The sequence below is a fragment of the Patagioenas fasciata genome, chromosome 3, assembly GCF_037038585.1.
Source record: "Patagioenas fasciata isolate bPatFas1 chromosome 3, bPatFas1.hap1, whole genome shotgun sequence".
NCBI lineage: Eukaryota > Metazoa > Chordata > Aves > Columbiformes > Columbidae > Patagioenas > Patagioenas fasciata.
Genome location: NC_092522.1, coordinates 51,811,480 through 51,834,772, shown reverse-complemented (window position 1 = coordinate 51,834,772; position 23,293 = coordinate 51,811,480). Strand labels below are relative to the sequence as shown.

At 41.6% G+C, this 23,293-nt stretch overlaps 1 protein-coding gene across 4 annotated transcripts; it reads right to left on the bottom strand.

The window, feature by feature from the left end:
- Positions 1-52: 52 nt before the first annotated feature.
- Positions 53-21,243, bottom strand: UNC93A (unc-93 homolog A). Of its 4 annotated transcripts, none has more exons than XR_011738333.1 (9): positions 20,784-21,243; positions 18,119-18,300; positions 16,962-17,191; positions 13,759-13,884; positions 10,710-10,927; positions 9,419-9,554; positions 7,698-7,829; positions 1,947-2,263; positions 53-1,334 (listed from the first exon to the last, which is right to left on the bottom strand). XR_011738333.1 is itself a non-coding variant. In XM_065834673.2 (8 exons), exons 1-8 carry the CDS (start codon positions 20,868-20,870, stop codon positions 1,998-2,000), a joined length of 1,377 nt encoding a protein of 458 aa, XP_065690745.1. In that variant the 5' UTR covers positions 20,871-21,243; the 3' UTR covers positions 53-1,997. The 4 variants fall into 4 exon arrangements, 2 of the variants coding, with proteins under 2 accessions (XP_065690745.1, XP_071662453.1); XR_011738334.1 differs by having other exon boundaries at positions 53-254; XM_065834673.2 differs by having other exon boundaries at positions 53-2,263.
- Positions 21,244-23,293: the final 2,050 nt, after the last annotated feature.

Sequence of the window (23,293 nt, the reverse complement as noted above, 5' to 3'; positions counted from 1 at the left end):
CCAACAGGACGGGGGAGAGTATCAGAAGAACAAAACTGAGAAAACTCATGAGTCAAGATAAAGACAGTTTAATAGGTGAAGCAAAATGGCATGTGCAAGTAAAGCAAAGTAAGGAATTGAGCCAGTACTTCCCATTGTCAGGCAGGTGTCCAGCCAATTTCCGGAAAGCAAGACCTCAGCATGTGTAGAGGTTGCTTGGAAAGAGGAGAATTCAGAGATCTCTGTTTCACTGTTATTGAGGTGAAATCAAGTTTCTATATGAGATGGAAGCAGAGCAAGGTGAGAATCAGCAGCAGCCTAACAAATCCATCTGTAATCTCTGGATAGCTGCGAGGCCATCAGGATTCTGCAGCCACAATAGTTTTGCCATTTGTATTTCCAACAGAGAGATTAACAGCACGCTTTTGAGCTGACAGGGCAAAGCCACAAGAAAAAGGTGGATCTGTGAGGGAGCCCACCTGTCGGCTTCTTTTCTGCAGTACATAATAAATTTTACTTAGTTGTAGGAGACCTGGAAAATAAGCTTACCGTATTAAAAGCCATGAAGCAACACAGGGGAAGTCTGGAGGGGAGTTCAGGTTCTCAGAAACAAGAAATTTTAGAGAGATAGTAAAGTAGCATGAAAGATACTGTTATTTAAAAGCCCTAACAATTTGGGGATTTTTTTCCACATAAATTGTTATTGATTTCTATCATGCTGTCACACCATATGGTGCCTCATCCTCCTGTTATGGCTGATAACTGAGAAGTAGTTTCAAGTGTTAGCTTTGTGACATGCAGCAACTTAACTAGCCATGTAGTTTATTCTGAAGGGCAGCACTCACCTTGGAGATGAACATTTGTCTCCAATTTCTTTTATGCCGTCTGCCTCACACAGAGGATCTGATCATTATCAGAGGATCTGATCATTATCAGATCTGTCATTATCAGTAATGATCATGATATTTATGCAGTGTTTTCTCATCAAGATGTAGTGACACTGCTCAGTAATTGCACTGTAGCATTCTTCTTGCAGTAAAACCACAAAAATGAAATTCTGGAAACAATATAGTATGTATAAAACTAAATAGAAGTTGAGATGAAATGAGGGAAATCCTCATGTGTGCCACTGCTAGATGCATATAGGCCTCAAAGAGATATTACAGCATAGGCCCATCCTCCTTTTCTCCTTACTCTATGACTTGCACTGTTACCCGCATCCTCTGCATGGCTGGGCTCCCAAGGTAACGTGCCCTGGCTGCTTATCTTGAAAACAGCTCTGTCCATGGATGGGAAAGTGGGGAAAGACTGAAGGATCTGGTCATGCAGAAGGCATCTGTCTTGGGAGAAAGCTGCTGTAAGCAGTGAGGGAAAAATTAGAAACAGGAAGCCCAAAAGAGAAAGAGTGCTGGGGCAGAGGGGTGACATGGGCAGAAACACAGTTGTCTGCTGAACTAAGGTTGGTAGACTCAGCATTTGGCAGATTTTGTAGTGTTCAGGTATGAACTGTAGATACAGCCAGTTTATAACTTTATGTTATTTACAGCAAGTGTTAAAGAAAGCACAATAAGAACAATGAAAGTCTTTGTAAATAGTGGTTCCATGAAATTATATGTGTTGTTCACAGTAAGCTGAGCAAACTCAGTTGCTGTCATCTTCTGATGGTCCATGTGGGATTTTCAGGTTTGATTGTAAAGCCATGGTACTAGGTCTGATCCACAAATACGAAAATGTGAGGACTTTAAGAGTCTTGTTTACCTTTATTAGGACTTTATTAATTAAAAAAAAGAGAAAACATTTAGTTTGACTTCTGTATGGAAGAGTGAAGTTAGATGCTCTTCACTGATAAATCTGAGATGTCAAAAGACATTTTCACTCCTAAGACATTTACGTTGTACTGACCTTGAAATCTATTTCTTTGCCTCTTTCTGGAGACAGTACGTGTTGAAAGACCCTTGAAGACATACCTGTAAGAGCCGGCCAGTTTGCTTTGGCTCCGTCGCTCTGATCCTGCTGGATTACATGTATGTTTCCTGGGTGAGGGCTCCTACATTTTCCTTCTTTGTAGCAGTAGGGGCTCCAAGGGAGCTCTTAGCTTCAAGATATTCAACCGCGCCATATGTCACCATAGACAACATAAGCACAGACAACAAAATGTACAGTTTGATGTAGACTTGCAATTTGGTGCTATAACCAAAGGCAATGACGAATCCAAGTGATTCCCAGAGACGGTAATTGGCAAAGGCGGCCTCCTTGTGTTTCTCAAATAAAATGCCATAGAGTCCTAGAAGAAAGGAGAGACACAGCTCGTGAAGATTAGGTCTGAAACCACGTATTTTCTGCAAAGGGAATAAATAGACCACAATGAGGAAGAAAGACTCTGCTTCATAAATGTCAGAGGAAGGAAAATATGAGCTTTGTTTTAAAACATTTTTGCATTCCTGTGAATTGTTGTAAGTGAAATAACAGAGCAAAAAATGACAAAATAGAGAATATCAGAGAAAAAGGGAAAGAAAAGGAAGGAAGGAAGGAAGGAAGGGAGGGAGGGAGGGAGGAAGGAAGGAAGGAAGGAAGGAAGGAAGGAAGGAAGGAAGGGAGGGAGGGAGGGAGGGAGGAAGGGAGGGAGGGAGGAAGGGAGGAAGGGAGGTAGGTTTCTATTGAAGTGAGAGAGAAGGAAGTTTGTTTTTCAGATTATCAGCCACAAAAGAGAAGGTTCTTGTACTGATAAGTAAGGAAGAAGATGAGGTGGCCAGGAATAGCCCTTGACACTGTAGAGTCTCCATGTATATTGCTATTGGTAAGGTTATACCGGGTCCTTACAGGCTTTCAAAGAACGGGCAGTTTTGTCTAGGGACATGGTCCTTAAGGACGAAGTTGCCCTTTCAGTGTGGGGTAGAAAGGATCAAAGAACCATAAGGACCTCCCTGCAGCCATCCTTCACCACTTTCATGGGGAACCTGCATGGACCCTGCATGCACTTGCTGTCTACCTGTTCCTGAAACCATTTCTTTCACACACCTAAGAACACTGAGAGACTGTTAATGTAAACTGCACGTCCCTTATTTTCACAAGAACTTGGGCCTCAGGGAGCCCTGAGGTGAGGCTTGCACAGTGTTATCCATGGTAGCAACGTGTGCTATTCATATTCGCTTGGAGAAACAAACTGACCCAAAACACTTCAGTTAGAAAGTTGAGGAGAGCACTACCTCTGAGCTCAGATTTAATATGCAAAGGAGATTCACCTCTCTGAGATAACCAGGTTTTCAAATTTTCAGCTCCTGGATGGGTTAGCAAAAATAATACCCTTGATGCATATAGAACCTCTGGGCTACAACTGGAAAATTTGCTTGACATAGAGACATAATTAGACTGATTATCCTAATGCAGTTGTGTTCACTGGGAAGCTCCCACTGAGTCCAGCCAGCTGCACACCCATAACTGGGAGTCAGGGAGGGATTCCCAGCCCCCAGGTCTGACCAGCTGGACACACAGGGAAGGGGAGAGAGCTTGCTCTCCTCTGGGCACTGAGCTAGCATCAGTGGTGGTGAAACAGCGCGAGTTTCCAGTGACTCAGCTCTGGTGTGCAGGGAGGGCAGGGGAGGAATATCATGAACCTTGACTCTTCTCATCCACTTCTCTAACAACACATCTGTGTGAAATATGCATATTCAGCCAAAATGCACAGAGGACTACAAAGTTCTTGAGAAGTTTGAGCAGGCTCAACTAACCCTTTTGAGTTTTGTCAAGAAGGGGAAGACATCATCTATATGTAAAAATTCACTGCTTCCTGATGACTATAAGAGGACATTTACTGAATGATCCAATTTAGATGTAATGGAAAACCTGGACAAGTGCATCACAAGATGTACTTAGTTCATTAAAGTTCCTGAGTATAGTGTAGTGTGAATTATTTGATAATCCTTCATAGTTTTGCCTAATAAATGAACAAGTTGTTAATATAATTTTACTGATATGCCCTATGCTATCTTCTGAAAAGGGATTAGTGAAGACAGTTTCATATAGGGAGGCTTTTAATGCGTAAATATTCTGGCTTTTAGGAGGCACCTGTTTTCCCTTGATATTTTGAAGCCTTCTTTTTTGGTCAAAGCAATGGGAGAATCCAGTGGGGATATAGTTCAAGGTTCAGCTCTAGGAACAGCTGACTTGGCAGGAAAATTCTCATTTCCAAGATGCATATGTGGTATTAGCTAGCAGTTACATAGGAACACAATCATGGCTTTGTCTCAAAGCTAAACATTTCTCCTCATCACAGACACTGTCAAGAGCAATGGGGGTGCAAGTTGCCTGGCTGAAGTTTTAGCAGGACCTGCCAGGCTGTCTGCGGGGAGGGGCAGCTACATCTGATGGAAATTATTCACGCTAATTACCCCTAATTACCACTCCCTCTTTCCCCACTCATTCTCCTGGGTAGGAATGGGTATATAACAGCACTGCTGGAAATAATTGAAGTCCAGGTCTATAAACTTTCCAGATTGATTTGTATCCTTTCTAAAAGCTCACGTCAGCCTGGAGTGAGTTTTTTTACTGGATTTATTTTACTGTAGTCTATCCTACAGCTCTGTGCTATGCAATTGTTATGACTGAAGTGCAGTTATGGCTGGACGGTAGTAATAGCATCTGTTAGATAAGAGAGAGCACTGTGCGGTTTGAAACAAAGCAGCTTTCACTGGAAATAAATGGGAGTGTCCACACACGTACACAAACATGTTAGGAAACTTTGTAGGATGAAGTGACTAATTTACTGTGAGCCTATATGCCCTCTAGGGGGAACTCCAGCATCAACTATCCACAGCAGGCCAAGGAAAGCCATCTTCCATCACCACAGACTGCCTTAAGTGTGCGGCACAATGCCATTGTATTTATTCAGTGGTTAATCTCCTGAGGCCCAAGCATCAGTCGTGGGAGCTTCCCAAAGGAAGGGCCACAGACCTCGGTCCCCAATGCTGTTTTAGAGGTCTCATCTCACCTCACAGACTTTGGAGCTGGCAATTTCTCATGTGATGTATAACTGTATAAAACTGATGAAGGGGAGAAGATATTTAGTTCTAAATGGGCATGTCACACTAAAGATCCTGTTCTGGAATGCAGCATTACTCCACAGTAATGTCACTGCACCTCTCTGTTAAGGTTTATTGTCATTCTTTGATGTTTCAGTGTGACAACGCGCAAACTGTATATTTTTATAACTGGGAGCTATGGAACAGCTGAAAAAAGTACAGACAAAAAAAAGATACTGTGCAAGCATAAGGAACATTTGTGTTGGTTTGTTGTTTTTTTTTTTCCGAGCTAACACAAACGTGAGATTTTCACAAGTATCCTGCAGGAAATCTGGGAATGCAGATGACCTGTTACAGTGCTATAACAGAGGTCAGTCTTGTCACAGCACTGCAAAGCTCACTCACCATCAAGTAAGGACAAAACTTTGTCCACCATCTATGCCTCATCCAGGGGTTGGGAACTGCAGCCACTTCCCAGGCTCCTTCTCTGACACTTAGGTCCTCTGTACTTGTCCCTTTTCCTAACAAAGGCACCAGGTGCCTCTTTTTCAGGCATGTAGGGATAATACTCAGGAGAAGTCTTTCTCAAAAGATATCTCAAATGTGTATAAATGCCCGAAGAGGATGGAGCCAGGGTCTTTTTGGTGATGTCCAATGACAGCACAGAGGGCAAGTGGCACAAACTGGAACACAGGAGGTTCTCTCTGAATATCAGGAAAAGCTTTTTTCACTGTGAGGGTGTTTGAGCCCTGGCACAGGTTACCCAGGGAGGGTGTGGAGTCTCCATCCCTGGAGATCTTCAAAAGGTGACTGGACATGGTACTGGGTAACTGGCTTCGTGTGGCCCTACTTGAGCAGGAGGGTTGGACAACATGGCTTCAAGAGGTCCCTTCCGACCTGAGCCCTTCTGTGATTCTGAAAAAAGCCAAGTGTCTGAGGGCAAGGCTTTCTAAAAAAGGCAGAAGCAGGGTAAAGGGCAGGTCCTTTATCCCAGTGAGAAACTGAGATATGGCTTTGAAGAGTGTTGGGAAGGAACCTGATGAAAAGTCAGGAAGACCGTGTCTGAAGAAACAGGAGGAATGAACAGCTTTACTTTAAAGAGAGCAATTCCTCACCGAGGTTGAACTTCCATGAACCTGAATAATGAGAGTGCTGATTTAAAATTCTACCAAAGGGAAGAGAGAAGATGAGAGGGCGTCACTTGATGCATGTGCTAGCTCTTCTCTAAGGGATATGAGCTGGAGCGGCTGGAGGGCCAGAGAAGTCTGACTGGTCACTTCTTTGTGTGCAGAGGGGTTACTTATGTGTGCTGGAAAGGAGATTGCTACGAGTGCCTCATGTGGGCCCAGATGAGCTAGTTCTGTCACGTGCATATTCCTATGGCGTCTGCCAAATATGAATTTGAGATAAACAATATTCATAAAATAAAAAGAAAAATATGGGAGCAGATGGGAAAACATGTAACTGTCTTAATGATACAGGCTATAGCATTGATTTTAAAAGAGTGTGACTGACAGTGATTAGCAGATTTACTTCAAGTCATCACAGACTATAGCTCTTTTTTGCCCTCTTCAGCACTTTAGAGTCTGTCTTTAGCCTCTATAAGAGAACTTCCTCTAGTTGTGATTGAGGAATAAATTTAAATAATCCCTTACGGAAGTCAGTTTGTATCAGCTCATTATCTGAACTGTCAGTACACAGTAATTGCACTGTATCAAAAGCAGTAGAACATAAAAGATGATGTAAACAACCATAGTACATCAGATAAGAAGTCCAATGGTAGGTATACTTCCAGGAACAGACTCCTAGGATGAGTGTGAGAAATGAGGCAAGTATACAGTGAGGTCTCCCTCCTGCATCCCTCCTGACTGTCAAAGACACGGGGACTTTCTTAGTTGGAGATTTCCTCTGGACCACCAGACTATAATAACTCCCAAGAACATTTTCCCCTGAAGTGACGTTAATTCCACCTTGAAAACATTTACATTTTTGACAATGAATTCCATCCTTCGATTATGCATGGTGTGAAAAGTGAATTTCTAATCACCTTTTCCATACTATTAATGATCTTACTGACTGCTTTCCTTACTTATCACTTGTCCAGGCTAAAGTCTGTTAGTCTTCCTTCAAGTGGAAGTCTCCCATGACTCTGTTCTTTTTTATTGCCTTCTTATGTCTTATCACATTTGATTAAGCTTTTGAAATGGAGCAAATCAGAACTGCATGGATTTACTTCTTGGTTCCATGATGTTGCTTTCTGTGGTTCTCTCATTCAATTTTTTTCTAATAACTCCTAACAGCCAATTTTCTGCTTTTTTTTGTTGTTTTTTTGCTGAGCTTTGAGTTGATATTTTATCGAGAATGCTCTCCTCTATTACAAAAGACAGCCTAAATGTATAATTCTTCTGAGTTTTCTGATTTTCTTTGAAATACTTATACTCCTCCAGAATATTTATTCTGAATATCCATTATCATCTGCAGTGTTCTTGTCTCTTCATCTTGGAAAAAAAAGTTTAATGAATATTTTACTTTCTTATTCCCAGCTTGTTCTTAGTTTTTGTACTTTCCAATGAGCTAACATATTTCCTTTAGATGCTGTCTTAAACCCATTATCACTTTCCTGCACGTGTTGTTTTATAAATACAAACAGACACTTTTTTATATCTCAAGAGGATTCATTTCATTGTCACCAGGACTTACCATTAGTTTGTGTCTGCCAAATGGCATCAGATAGGCCCCAAAGAGCAGGGAATACGAAAAACACAGCAAGGTGCTTAGGATGCGGTTTCCACAGCAGTAGCGCTATTATACAGGCGGTGTTTGTAACTGTAGCTGTTGATTTAGAAAGAAAAAAGAAGAAATATAAATGCTATTACAAACAGGACAGGTAGTGGTAGATAACGCTTTCAAATTCCTTCCCCAACTAGAGCACAAGGGAATCTGAAAGTCTTTCTGGTTCATGGAGATTTGCACTGACTGAGTCGTTATCACATGAAATACAAGACAATGCAGTTCTTTTGCAGGCTTCAGATAATAGTTCTGGGCAGTGACCTGAGCTGAGAGATTCTGAGCGCTGATATGGCTGTTGGCCCAAAGGACAAGAACTGCCACTGAGTAGGAGAAGGAGCTACTGAAAGACTTGCAGTTATCATATGGGGTGTGTGGGAAGGGGAAGGGAGCCACCCTTCTGCTCTCCTTACCTAGTCCTTAAATGCAGGTTTCCTTTCAGGGCCAGAGGAGACAGTTACGGATATCTGGAGGGTCTGGTGACTTTTTGTCTTTCTTTTTAAAAGCAGAATGTAAACGAGTCACTGATTCCTCCCTACACAGGAACACCTTTACAGGCTGAGTACCAAGATCACTAAACAGAACAGAGGGGTTCAGAGGTCTTGCATAACTAACACTGTAGGGGTTTATTATTATTATCTGGGATTTTTTAAAATCTAAAATAAGTTTCACAGGGTGAGACATACATGTAAGACAGACATGTACAGAAGAATCTCTGAACTATTGACTATAGCGTAAAGAACTCTAAATTTCTTTTTCCTTGCCAAGGTTTAAAGTTTCCTGTGGAGGAACTGCCTAGAATGTCTAGATGCACATTGACTCAGTCAGTGACGTTTCTAATAATACAAGTTGCTGTGTAGTGCAAGTAAGCTATCAGTACACTTCAGTATGAATACCTTAGTGGATACAGGTACACAAATGAAATATTTCTTGGTATTTTTCTGCCTCCATTACTCTGCAACTCGTTGGAACAGTGTTCTCTGGAGAGGAAGATGTTCTTAAATAAAAAAACTCTTCTCATGCCAACCTGAAAATTACTGACACATACAGAGGTCCTCAAGTTATCCTAGCCAGACACACTGGCATATGACTTTTTTTCATTTTTCTCCCTATAGAGCAAGTATTAAAAAGGACATCAAGCCAACTTTTAAAAATTATCCTGAAATTCCTAGATTGGTTGCCTAAATTCCAAGTTCACCATCCCCTGAGACTCAAATCAACAGTGTATCTCATGAGGTTTGCTGTTGCTTTCACTCCATTAAGGTGAGGCGGTTTCATGCCAATGGAGAAATCCATCTCTGGTCTACTCTAGACCTCAACCTCTGTGTTGTAAGATCGTTTATCACTGGTTGCATTAGAGCCGTGAAGCATCAAAGCTCTAGGGCACTTTATAGACAGCACCCTCAAAAGCAGGGTGAAACTATACCACCAGCAAAGTTATGTATGGCAATGACCTCAATAAAGTGGTTAACTGTGCTGCCTCTCTTCTCATGAATGAGGTTTGCCTCCAGATTGACTTTGGTTTTAATTGATAGCTGGCAGTGAGCTCTCCCTTCATTTTGCACGCAAAGCAGGGAGCACTGGATTTGATATGTTACACGAGGTGATCAGTCCTTCAAGTGACCTTTACATACCGAATGCAAATAGAAGTTTTCTACCGGTGAACTGAGATATCTTTCCAAAGAGCAAAGAGCAGAGGGAATTTACGGCTGAAAAGCAGATCATCGCATAACCAACATAATGTATCCCCAGGGCACAGGTCACATACGTCTGGAAGAGAAGAGACAGTGGTGACATGTTTTCTTCTATGAAAATATCCAGCTAAGGTTCAAGGGTCTTAGCCTGAGTATTTGGTAAATAGCCAGCACAGATGAGATCAAAGGACAACAACTGCAGAGTTTGCTGACAAGTCCCTGGCTTACTGACATAGTTGGCCTTCAGCCACGATATTCCTAACCCAGTTCCCCATCAGACTGATGCCATGCAAACAGGGCAGTAACAAGCAGGAGAAGAAACCAGAGCACTGCTCACTATGCAAATAAAACTCCTGCAAGTAGCATTAGGAATTTTCTGCTATTCCATTCATAGCCCAAGAGATGAAAATTGATAGTCACCACTATGGCCATTACAGAGCAGCTCCCAAGAAGTGAAGAGGACCTCACCTATAAGAGTGTACAGCTCATAGAGATGGCCATGGAATAAGTGCCCCTTTCAATCCATTCAAACACAGCAGCAAGTGCCCCTCCTCCATCTGCTTATGTGCAAGGTTTGAAAGCTTAAATGTCAAATAAGCAACTCAGGAAGTTTGCCCCCTTTCTTTGGAGGTTTTCTCAACAAATGTCTGGAGAACACACGTGCTGTGGCTGTTGGTTTGTAGAAGAACTGGAGGAGCAGAGGTGGTTTTGATCATTTCAGTCCATCAGGGTTTGGACCTGTTGCACTAGTGACTGGTGAGGGATTGCAGCCAGCCACATAGAGCGTTTGCCTTCTTACCATAAAGGTTCTCAAAATAAAACATGCCATAAGTGTGCTGACTTGCACTTATACAGACTCTAGGGAAACCAGAAGGAAGGAAGATATAAAAGCTTTGCAGACTTCTGGCTTTTCTCCCAGTTTGTTATTTACAACAAGCTGAAGAGCTTGAACCTGTAGATCTCTGCTGTGGTCTCCACTGATGAGTTAAGCTCCATACCTCATTCTCTTTATGGCTGTTCCAAGGGACATATTTACTGCTGGCCTCTCCTGTTTGAAGATGTCACTCAGAATTCATTCAAGTAGAAGTAAGCAGTAATTTAGCAAACCACAAATTGCCACCGAAAACATCTTAATTTAACAAGTAAATATAGATCAGATGCAATAGTAAGACACAAAGACACACACACAAAAAAAAATCAGACAGAAATAGATTTTCTTTGTCATCCACACCTTTGTGTAGTCACCAGAAAGAAATCCCTGTTCAAACCCACTGTACATTGTCAGAGGAATTAGAAGACACTGTCTTTTATCTTTAAGATGCTGGAAAGTTGCTAGGAACGTAGACCAAAAAGATGGAGTCTCTAGTATTTCTTTCTCAGTCTCTGCTTGCTCAGATTTGATCTGGTCCAGAAATATAACAATCAGCAACACAGCTAGCACACCACTAGCTGCAAAAACAAAACAAAAAGTTCATGAAAAAATGAGGAATGCTGGAAGAATGATGGGAAGTCGCTTGCTGCTGTTATTGTTCTGACTTAGTGCTTAGCTCTCTGTGGGATGTTTTGGCAGATGCCTCTGATTCTGGTGCAGTGCAAAGGCCATTTCTGTGAAAACAAGGCAGCCTGATCAGCATTCACATCTTCTACATACAGCTGTGCACCTCACAAATCCCTTCAGCTTGGCTGTGATGGGGCTGTGGTGACAGCCGCCGGGACGGCTGCTGGGCCGCAGGGGGTGATCCTCACCCTGCCAGGGCAGGCCAGGGGCTGCAGGGATGGGGAGCTGGCCAGAAGCAGCTCCCTCGGGAGCTATCAAAAGACTTTAAATCAACACAACAGGGGATTATTCACTTGCAGTGCCAAGGTTTTCATGGCTAGAGGTGATCTTCCTTCAAATACATGCAAAGAAAAATGAAGGGCTAAAAGTAGAACTGCTGTCTTGGATCTCAGTATATGTTGCTTTTTTGGAGCCATACTTTGAGTACACAATATGTGCCATTTTAAAGTTGATAGTGAGCAACTCTGGGTGACTTGAAAAAGATGGAATTTACAGCTTTGAACCCCTAATTTCCTAGCAGAAGCAGTATATGAAAGAATGCATGGGGTAGTTAACAGAAAATGGTCATGCATACATCGCTGTAGATTTATTGCTTGTTTTTTTTTAATGTAATCAAGAAGATAACTGTGACTCATAATATACACGAAGCAGCCACAGATTTACAACTGATTGCTTTGTTACAGATGCAAGGCATGATTATGTTTCCTCTCTTACTTATGCTGACTAGAAATCCATCTGTGGAAACAAGTGGCGTTCAGAGAAAAAGGGAAACCAGGCACCTTTTCTCATCCACATTGCCTGTTCAGTGTGCTCCTACATTACTATGTACGGGCATGCTCTTTTCTGTGAACCTTAAAATGTCCAAATATATTAGCAGATTTACACTAAATTGCCATCAATTTTTTATTCTTTATTGTTTCTACCAGAATGAAATTATATTTTCCAGTGTCCTGGTTCTCCACTGTGGCTGAGCTGTAAACCTTTCATCATGTAAATCATTGTTGGTTCTGCCAAGGTGTTTATTAGTGCTTACGGGCTGATTACAGGACTTACATGGGTGAGAGCAGGACATCCACATTTACAAGACAAATATTCTAACAAATATGTCAAATAAATCAAGAGCAATTGTAGGAGATAAATAACTGCATGGCTTAATAATAGTTGGTATGAATATAAATAGAAACATCCACAGTCCTCAAGAAAACTAAACAACAGAAGACTTATCCATTATTATCCTCACCCAAGCTGAGCAAAATATGTGTTCAGCAACCAAACAGAGGAGACATTTTAAAAATGTCTGTGAATGAAATATTTAGCTATTTGGTTTCCCTCGAGGTAGGAAAAGACATATCTTTTATTAAGAGCTTAAAAGAAAAATGAAACCCTACTGACGCACAGTCAGTAGACAGCAGAGTTGCATTCATTTTGCATGAACAAAGCCTAAGGGAGTACTGTATATGTTAGTCATCAAATTTAAATTTAAAGCTGTGACCCAAACATGCCTTTAGCAGAAAGGCATAAGCTCCAGCACGAGGTGGAAGGGAATTAGGAGGATATTCTTTGCATTTTCTCACCAATTAGGAATGGAGGTTGAAAAAGGAGGGGGGTTTAGCAGCGATGCACTTGTCTAATGAGGGCTGGCTCTGACCAGATCATATACTCTCTGCTTGAGCATATGACAAATTCTGTGCATCTGTCTCAGCATAGAGAGTACATCTATGTGCAGAGACTGCAAAGATATTTTAGCAGAGCTAAGGTGGCATATTGCCTTGCTAGATACTTTCCCTTTATCCAGAGAATAACTTGTTTTGAGCCAGATATGTTTTGAACTTTCCTTGCTGAATAAATCTTTGCATATCTGTATTTGTCTTTCTGATTTCTGATGGCATCAGCCTTCCCTCTGCTTGATTCCTTTCCATCCTTGTGCAAGGAAGGTCTATAGCAGCTGTAGTTGCTAAATGGTAGACACAGCAATTTGCCTAGTGCTTCATGTTTTCTTCACCTTTGACACTAAGACACATAATTCAAGCATCACAGCTGAGAATTGACTGAAGTTGTAAAACCTCAGCAGGGATTCAAAAACCTGCCACCAAATGACTGCATGTTCTGAGAGCCACCGTTCAGGTCCACCTCTAATTACAGTGCAGTTCTTGTGCTAATGCTGTTTTACACATGGCAGGATGTCAGCCAGTTCCAATAGGCATCCCCAGATAACTAGAAGTTGGTGAGTTCGAGTACCACTAGCTGCGCAGCTCTTAGCATCTTGAACCTCTGCACATACATATACATCTGCCCAGTGCTATCAGTAATTAGTTCACTATTGCTGATCCTGAAGACAGTGAATTTAAAAGTATTTCATGCATAACTGGATAAGCTGCTGCAATCCTCTAATTGCAATGTGGGCATAATTTTGATTCATGTCTGTAAAGCAACACTGACTTTGGGTGAAACAGTGGGGTCACCATACTGGGCTTCAGCTTTATTCCAGGTGAAAAGTGTAAAGAGTGTGTGGCTCCTTTAGATAAAAATGACATGACACTGGCACAAAGCATTTGAAAATATTTAGGAAGGAATTGTTTACAGCTCTCACATATCTTATTTCCTTTTAGCAAATTGGATTGAAGGAGGAAGTAGGAAACTTAATCTGCAAAGCCATGCTAGGTTTCACAAGTAGTAGGTTCCCCATCAGTGATACGCATTAAAGAGTGTGTGGATTACTTACCTGTGTAGATCCCTAGCAGAGTGTAGATCAAGGAGTTGGAGGGTTCTGCTGACCCAGTGGTGTTAGTGATCTCGGTCATGCAGTCATATGCTCCGCAGCATGCCAGGTTTTTTTCTGAGATTTCCACTAATTCAGTAAGAACCAAAAGAAAGGTAGGACAGGGGAAAAATCAGATGAATGCATGCTATATGTAAGGATATAAGGAGAAAAGAATCCAGCACGTGGTGATTGGTCCTGATTTCAAATCCTTCTTGATTAGAGATGTTAGCTTCAGAATCCCAGTCTAACACACAAAAATCAGGTTTAACAGAAACAGTTGCTCAAGACAACACACTGAATTGATGGTTTCATGGAAACATGGACTAAAGCCAGAGGCTGAAATCTGAATCCAAGCTCAGTTTGCAGTATTTAAAGTTCCAGTGTGTATCTATACCTTTTAATCATAATACTCCATGAAACAGGTCCCGCAGTTTACCACCACTGAACTAATGGACCACAGTTCTTACAGTCAGAGCACATTATACCTCTCTGGGTAATTTCTGTATACGTTACAGGAACAGAAACCATCTCGAGACATCTTTTTGTTTTATAAGTTTAAATTACGATTACCCACTAATGCAGCCTTCCAAGAAATCAGCTTTTCCTGGCTTTTTCACTTTATTACTGGCTTTATTGCACTTTGAGAACATACTTGAAACTAGAACAGTTTGGCAGAGTTTGGAGTAAGACTTATGCTTTGTTCAGTCCCATCAGTGTTGTGCTGGGCATGTGTCAAAGCCACAAACGTGCATGTACTCACGCACCCTATGTGTCACCACGACACTGTGCCCACTCCCTCCAGTTCCTTTTCTGTAAAGGAAAAATACTAACCCAAACTGTGAGCCTGAATAAGCTGTGTAGTGGGAAGGATGATAAAAAATGTACAATTATTTCAGTGCTCTCACTGCAGAATTTGTCACTGGACCAAGCATAATAAAGGACAATACAGCATACCTTGGCTGATTCCTTGAACAGGACTTGAACTGTAATTTTTCAGTTAGAGTTATTGTGTAACTATTTTTGGTACATTTTTCCCTATTGCTTCTAATCAAAGCTGCTCCAATGTCAATCAGCCATTTAACTAGCTTCATAAACAACTTTAGGTTCAACATCAGATAAAACTTCATAACATAAAGAAAACCATTACGTTATTATAGCCAGTGGCTACTGCTACAGAATTTTGAACAAACAGACCCTCAGCAAAAATACCATATGCAAAAGGTGAGTCACACTAGTCAAGTGTAGAAGTGTGTAAAGTAGGTTTTTTTTATGTGTTCACACATCATCTGAAGATGGAGATGCACATGCAATTAGTGATATGGAAGCTGCGAGGCAGGGTTTGCTCTAGAAGTAAGGCTGTAATATTGATGAGTGAGAAAGGATGAGTCTCAGAATTTACATTGATTACTGTCTTCCATGGTAGCATTACCTCATGGTGCAGCCTGCCTTGCTGTGTCGGGATTCAGTAATGCAAGCAACATGTCAAGTGTACGTACATGTCTAAATTTTAGGCATTTTGATTCTGCGGGTACATACTGTATCTTTCTGACTGCTCAGTGAAATTATACATTTTAAGTGTATGGACAATATGGGTGGATATCTTTGCTGCACTGTCAGAGGAGAGGAAAAGAAGTGAGTGCCTGGAGACCCTTACGCCCCTGCAAGAAGCACCCTCTAGATTAAAGCTGAGTCTCACTGAGGAGGCGCAGTTGGGAAACTTATAGCATGACTGCTCATCACTGTTGTGAAGATATGCAAGGCCTTTGGCTTTGAGAGCTGTTCATAGCACATTCACCAGGAGCTCAGCCTTTCCTGAAATCCAATGTAACTGATCAAAAATCAGTAAAAGTTAGAGTTTCGTTAGAATTTAGAGGAACATCCTCAGATGTAAAACTAGGAGAGGATTTACAAGGAAGAAAAATAGTATTTTAATCCTCTTAACATCATTTAACATGATGCGTGCTGTGAGGCAGAGGAGAGTAAAATGGTTGCAGCCTGTGCAGACCCCAGGGCTGCCCCACAACCTCTGCCCTGCAAATGGAACCAGAACGGCTGTTCCCTTCCGAAACATTCTGTGGCTTAGCGATCAGGTCAGCAGGGATCAGCTGCACTCGATACAGTCCTTTAGCTTTCTGCTTTGATAGTGTTTCGCCTATAGTTGCTTGAGTTTAAAGGATGCATGATTCTCCATAAGTGTCACACCATGTGACAAATTCCATGCCATAAAACCAAGGATTCAAAGATTAAAACTTGATGCCAGCTCCCTGACATTTAGGTTTAACTGAATATCTGTTTGAATACCCTCCAGAGGACATACTGTTCAACTGAGCCAGGGAAGAGAAGTAACTTCTTGCTATTCATAGTAGCTGTGTATCTGGAAAGTTCTTTCCATGCCCATCCTGTTCTGACTTCGACAGGAGAGGGAATGCACAGGAGACTGCAATGCTAATAGACTGCAGCACTTTCAATCTCTAAGGTGGCATCCAAGTATTAATTTATCTTCACAACTGCCCCTTTAAAGTTTACGCAAATTAAAAGCATAGGAAATGAGAGCAGGGCTGTTGAGTGATTTCTTCAAGCTGCATCGACATCTCCTGTCTGGGCCTGAAATACAGCAGAGGAGCCCTGGCATGCAGGCTCCTGCCAACAGCTACTTCTATTTCTTCTTGACAATTCTGTAAAGCACTGATTTTCAGCAAGCACCAGCATCAGCTTGACTAACCTTGAATGCTTAACAGCAAATTAATCCAATACTACAGGCTGTGCAAAAAGGCTGCTTTCAGTATTTTGCCTTTTGTTTTAACCACTTTAAATAGAAGGCAAATGTGAAAGATTGTAGCTGCCAGCAGCCTATCTGTGCTCTACAACACAGGGGTGGAATTCAAAATTAATTTGGTAGACATCTGTTTTTGAGCTAGTTGTCTGAACTCCCTTTGTGACTGAGGAAGAGTAGATAGGAAATAGACACTTCCAGAGAGAAATTTAGCCCATCTATTTCAGACATCTACTTTCAGATTAGCTAAATCATATCTGAAGTGCCTGTTTCTGCTGACTATGAAGGCAATGGAGAGTCACTAGCTCAGCTACAGAAAACTACCTTTTAACTATCTAGAATTAGCTGATGTTTTTAAAGAGAAACAACAAGATTGTTAAATATATTTTACCTTTGTTGGAATCTTGGCTAAATATCAAGGACGAGATCAGATTTCCCCAGATGCCAGAGGACTGAAATATCAGAAAGAAGACCCCAAAGTATTGGTTGATAATGTCTTTAGCATTTTTTCCTGCTTTCTCAGCATATGAATTGCCAGCAATGGTGAGGTAAGTACATTTGGCAGACCAGAGCGGTGCTCCTCCTAAGCCCAGGATCACAGAGGTAGGGATTAGTGTGTACCTGCCAAAGAATACTTTATTTAGCATAGATATCATCCATTAGCATAATAATCATTTGCCCAAAGATCCAGAGGCAAAAATAGACAACAAAGAAATATATTTATCCTCTGTGTGATTCCATAAATCTACTATGTGGAGCTATGGAAGAGCCAGTCTTTTGAACTTAGGATGTGTGAGCACTCCCAGGGGCTAGGTCTGGGCTAGGCTGGCTGGATCTGTGCTTATGTGTCTTGTCCTCTTGTAACTGAGAATTAAATTGCACCTGCACTTTGGAAGATGGATCACAACAACTTTTATCTGTAGAGTTGTGTTCCCTGTCACTGGAGAGCAGAGGGAAATTGTTCATCCACCTCTGAAAGGGCAACACAGGAGTTGGCCTTCTCCTGTCATCCTCTGCTCCTGGAGCCACTGACTGGAAGACAGCATTCCTGTACCAGTCTTTTCAGAAATATTCCTGAAAGTCATTAGGATTTTAGAAGGAACTTCTGATTTTTAGTTAATTTTTTTTTTTCTGAAGAAAAATCTCTGCTACACACATGAGTTAGAGAAGCAGCTTTCAGATGGGCTGATGGATGCATTCATTCTGGCTTCTTGCACGTATTGACCTTTCTGGTTCACCTGCTGCTGGATTTATTTATCCCTGTTTCCTGTAGGTAACACCTTTTGCATCCAGCTTTCAAATCCACAACACAGAGGCAGAGGAGAAATTGAGGGAAGGGAAGGGAAGGGAAGGGAAGGGAAGGGAAGGGAAGGGAAGGGAAGGGAAGGGAAGGGAAGGGAAGGGAAGGGAAGGGAAGGGAAGGGAAGGGAAGGGAAGGGAAGGGAAGGGAAGGGAAGGGGAAAAAAAAAATAATAAGAAAGAATTTTCCCCTTACTGATTTTTTTTTTTTCAAACACAATAGACAGGGTTGAAGTATTTAAATTGTACCAGCTAGCGTAGAAGTTTCCTAATGAGAATGTGATGTAGCAGCACATAGAGCCTGCGATGGTCCACTTGCAGCCCAGCTTCTTGATGAGGAGTGGAGGGAGGAACATGGACGATAAGATGAGCGCAGCATAGATAACACTTAGGGAAGCAACGCCCAGGCCTTCTGCTGAATGGAGACTGCTCTGCGTGGACAAAAACAGTGGCTGAGATTATTTTTGTCACAGGCATGTGTTACTATGGTGTACAGAGAGTGGCTTCAGGCAGAAATAGACATGGAAGCTGGGGCTGACTATTGCTGTCTCCATTCCTCAAAGCAACCTGATTATGGATTTATGTTTTTTTCTCACAATGATAGCCCATTTATGAAAATGGGATACAGAACCAGGTGACAATTGCTCAGATTCAAAGCTTCAGTCAGACTTTAAATTATTCAGTGTAACTCATTTGTCTTTGAAAGCTACCTGAATGAAGGATAACCTCTTTTCTTGGCCTTCCCTTTTTGTCTCAGGCAGGAATATCCTAAGATCTACAGCGCAAAGGCTGACTTAACAACAGTGGAAGATTCTTTGCTTTAAACTACAGGTCTGATATTTACTAAATTATTCAGAGATCAAGGTCCAAATATCCTAATAGGCTCATAGCAGCCCTTTCTAGTTGGAAGTAATCAATTCACCCACATTTTCAAAAGGGAGAAATAACATTTTACTGATCTGAATAAGTTTTATATTTTTATGCTCAGACTGGTTCTCCTCTTGATACCATGAAAGTTTCAATGAGAAGATCAAGATGCTGCTTATCAACATTTTGCTATTTATTTTCATTAAAAGCTGACACAATCCAGTACAATTTTGGAAGGGGGAATGGATGCTGGGAGGGTAGCACTGGAGGGTGCTGGAGAAGAGCACGGCTGCTGGTGGCTGCACCAAACACTTCCAAGCCCTGTGGTAGCTGCATGGTCGGGCCATGCAGGACCATGGTGGCAGCCACCTGGCACCCTTGGCGAGAGGCTGTCATCAAGACAGCAAGGTGTTTTGTAAAAGGGCTTCCTGATCACTGAGATCTTATTTCTGAAACACTACATGCCAGTTTTTTTCAGCTACACCTTCCAAAAATTAGAAGCCAGGCCTCCAAAATCATATGATTACCTTAATTGCTACTGGTTCTTAATGTTTGTTTGGGTTTGGTTTTTTTTGGGGGGTGGGAATATTGAAATAAATAATGTAAATTTCTAATGCTTGTCCTACAGGCTATAATATAATTAAATAACCTCCTTAATTGTATCTCAGCAAGTCTGCTTTAACCACTGAGACAAAACTGAGAGAGAGGAGGACTACTCAGTGAATCAACATCCCTCCTTCCTGCAGCATTACCGGAGGCTTTACATTCCAGCAGTTAACATGAGTATGGTCCATTTCAGATGATGTGGCTGACTTGCGGCTTCTTGGGTTTATCTTCCCCCAACTTGTTAGCCTGCCCAGCTCATAACATCTCCATCTATTTCGGGGACTGTTTTTGCAGAACTCCCCCAAACTTGGAATTTAACAGCGTCAGAGAGGAGAGGAGAGGGAGAGGAGAGGGAGAGGAGAGGAGAGGAGAGGAGAGGAGAGGAGAGGAGAGGAGAGGAGAGGAGAGGAGAGGAGAGGAGAGGAGAGGAGAGGAGAGGAGAGGAGAGGAGAGGAGAGGAGAGGAGAGGAGAGGAGAGGAGAGGAGAGGAGAGGAGATGTATGGGGCTATTAACAGCAGGGACCTCTTCATGAAATGAGGTCAACCCCTTGTCACTGCGAACAAGTGGATCATGTAATATATCAAGCTCTGCCTTTAAAGCACTCAGGTTCTCACACCAGTGGGAAAATCTGACCCAATTGATCAGAGTCATCTTTTAATATCATTTCTAAAGTTGCTTATAGATGACTTACACCCATTTTTTTTTTTTTGTCATTAGACTAGCAGAGTCATCTAGTCTGAGAAGTTCCTCCCTGTGTTTTTCTGCTCTGAAGTGTCCATAGACCGCAACAGTAACCCTCTGTCTTTTATTTTGGCTATGCTGAACAAGCCAGCTCTGTCAGCATCCTAAGCATTCAAGTAATTCTACAGCCCCATTTCTGCTAATGTGTTTTAAGATGTTATTGCCAATACAAGATACAGCCGCCCTTGATGTAAAATAATATTTTTATTATTATATTATGATGCCAGGAATTGTATTATTTTATACTTAAATTATTTCATGTATTTGGCATACATTTTTAGTATTTTATGTTGCTGCATACTAATAATAAAACTATAGTGATTTAGAAATCTTCAAAACAAACCCTTTCCAGAAATGGAATTTGTTTTCTGCTTTGCCGCATATTATTTTGAGAAAAATTCTCATAGAAATTTAGTTTTAATTCAAACAGCTTTTGTGGACATGAAGAATATGTGTCTAACACAAGTGTTCAAACTATCTGAGAGGTACTAGAATAAAATATTTAGTAAATGCTGTGAATCTGAGTGATCTTGGTGCATCAGCCTGCACCAAGCTGATGTTCTAACCCACCTCAGAAAAATATTGTGCATGCCTTCCTCAGAGAAAGCACGGAAAGACTGGCGGGTTTCCCACAACCAGCTGGCCTGATGCTCTTCCAGGCCAGCACTCCTGCCAACCAGTGGGAAACGCTCCACTTACCTGTAGACTCTGGAGTCCTCCATAAGCAGTGAAGAGAAGTAAAAATCCAAAAGAAATGACCAAAACATTCTTCAGATTCCTTTCCATGTTGATTCGCACAAGACAAAGGTCTGCCGATGCACAAAGCTGATCCAATTATTCCAGGGGATGCTTTGAGCTGGAGAAAAATAGTTTATGTTTTGTTTCAAAAGGTTACTTCTCACTGCATTTGTAGAAGAAAGTGTTGTTAGTTATTTGAGGACTGGCCAGTGAACTTCACCTATTCTGATCCTGAAAACTCCTTACAGAGTTGTTACTCATTCACCTGGTGTGACTGAAGCACAAATGAGCACTCCCAAAGGACATCTATCAAGTTTTATTAGATAGGTCTAGAAGTTACTTGCAACACTTGGACCAATTTTAGTGTTGCGGTCGTACATTACACAGCTCTCTACTAGCACTAGCACAGAAGAAAAAATGTGCAAAGTGTTGTGTCTGTCTGATATAAAGGGCACTAATCTGTAGAGAGCAAAGGTTAAAAGATGGTACCAAAGTCTGTATTAGGTCTATTGCTTAACGAAGGTTACAAAAGAGTACTAGGAAATGAGATTGTTTGTGTTACAATGTTGTCTGCATGCACCAGCCCTATGGCTGTGCAGCGTAGCAACCCAGGGGTGTTGGCTGCTTGGCAAGCGGGAGAGCCTTCATCCCTGCTGAACCCTGCAGCTTTGGTGTTTCAAATTTACCAAGTCATACTCCTGAAAATAATTTTACTCCATCTTTCACATCAACTCAGAAGCCAAGAAGAAACATAGCTTCAGCAGATAAATGAAAAAGCAGCTTCCCCTCCCTTCCACTGGCCCCTGGAAAGACAAACAAACAAAAAACCCAAACAACAACAACAAAACCAAACCAAACCAAACCACCAACAACAAACAACAAATAAACAAAACCAGCCAGTGTGGGATGTATCTACCTTGCCAGAGCTGTCCAGCTCAAGAAGGGAAAAGTTTTCCCCCATGGCCAGCCCACCTGGCTGTGTTTGCCTTTGCACTTCCCTAATTTCAGAGCCTGCCCTTATGAAGTTGCATTGCCTGTTTGGTCTTGAGACATTGGCCATCCTGCAAATTCTGACTGAACTTTTGAATATTCCCTTTCTGAGCACACAAATTCTTCTCTTTTCCCCTAAGCATGGCAGAGCAAGCAGATCGTCTGCAGACCCTCTCTGCAGCTGTAGCAGAGAACGGATTTGAACTGGAGGGCAAAGTGGAATTAAAAAAAAAAAAAAACCACCATGATATAACTTAAGCCTATTGATGTGGAGGTGGTTTGTAGGGTGTCCGTAGTATCTAGTGGAAATGCACAGCTTGCTCTAAATCCCACTAGATGGCACAATTTTGCTTCCCTCAGGGACGTTCAGGGGTGCGGCGAGGAAGCCTTAATGTATTCATTCATTTAATGTGTTAAAGAGGTCATAGCTAGTTTCTACTTTGGAGAAAATTCCAGTATGTGCCTTTCCATTTTCTTCTTCTGTCTTATAATCTTCTTGAATGAAATAACATAGAAAACATAATCTTTTAATTCTCTATTGTTAATGGTACTTCTATATTGCAAGTCTAGATGGTGAAATACTTGCTTTTTATTTTACAGAGTCTTATGCTCAGCATGCAAACACTTTCAATTAGATCACAATGCTACTCTTGTTTTGCAGTGTTTGTAATCCTCTACAAGGCTTATAAACCAAATTGGTGGTAGTTTTTCTAATCTTTTTAAGTTTTATGAACACTTGCAATTTTCAGGTGAAGAAATTTCAGAAGAAATTTACACCTGGTGATAACATGCTTTTTTCTGGTTTGGACCCCTTAAAAATAGTCTGCAAAATTCTAGGAGTTTGAGATCACAGGTTTAAAACCCCTAGAAAAAATGAATGAGAAATAATTATCACCTTTTCTGTCAGAGGCAATAACCAAGGATAGGGCAAAGCACACTCTAGTTAATAAAGGCCTTTATATTGGTGCTCTTTCTTGACATGAGCAGTAATAACAACACAGCTTTAAAAAAATCAGCATTAACTGGATGCTATTTTTAAAATGCAGTGTTGAATAGGTTATTTGATCAGCACTTCTGCTCTGCAGGAATTCTTAACTCCTAGCTCAGTCATGTCCTCTTAGCAGCAAATGTCGGAGAGCAAACAGGAGATGATGGGGCTTTTGTGGAGTTGTTTTTTTTTTTTTTTCCTTTTTTCTCTCCTTTTGACTGATCAAAGACATTTCAGCCTGTTCTACATCCCTTGCCCAGAGCTTTGGGTTATCACAGGGCCCGGTCCTGAGCCCCTCCTTAGGAATGTGCAGAATCTTTACCAAGCAGATCTGATAAAGCCGAGGAGCTCTTCCTTTGGTACCAGGCAGGAGCTGCTCCGGCAGACCTGCTGTGTATCATCCGTGACACTGCTTTCATTCTTTCTGCCAGTCTAAGATTAAGTGAGCCTCAGGAGTGGTGCAGTGTATTTAGGGTTTCGCTTTCGCACAGGG

Excerpts from the sequence above, each read along its gene's own strand:
- UNC93A (XM_065834673.2), bottom strand. The coding sequence starts at position 20,870 with ATGGAAAGGAATCTGAAGAATGTTTTGGTCATTTCTTTTGGATTTTTA. Across the intron at positions 18,301-20,783 it reads GAGGACTCCAGAGTCTACAG|AGCAGTCTCCATTCAGCAGA; the intron begins GTAAGTGGAGCG and ends TTGTCCACGCAG. Across the intron at positions 7,830-9,418 it reads AAAACTTCTATTTGCATTCG|CTACAGTTACAAACACCGCC; the intron begins GTATGTAAAGGT and ends CTAAATCAACAG.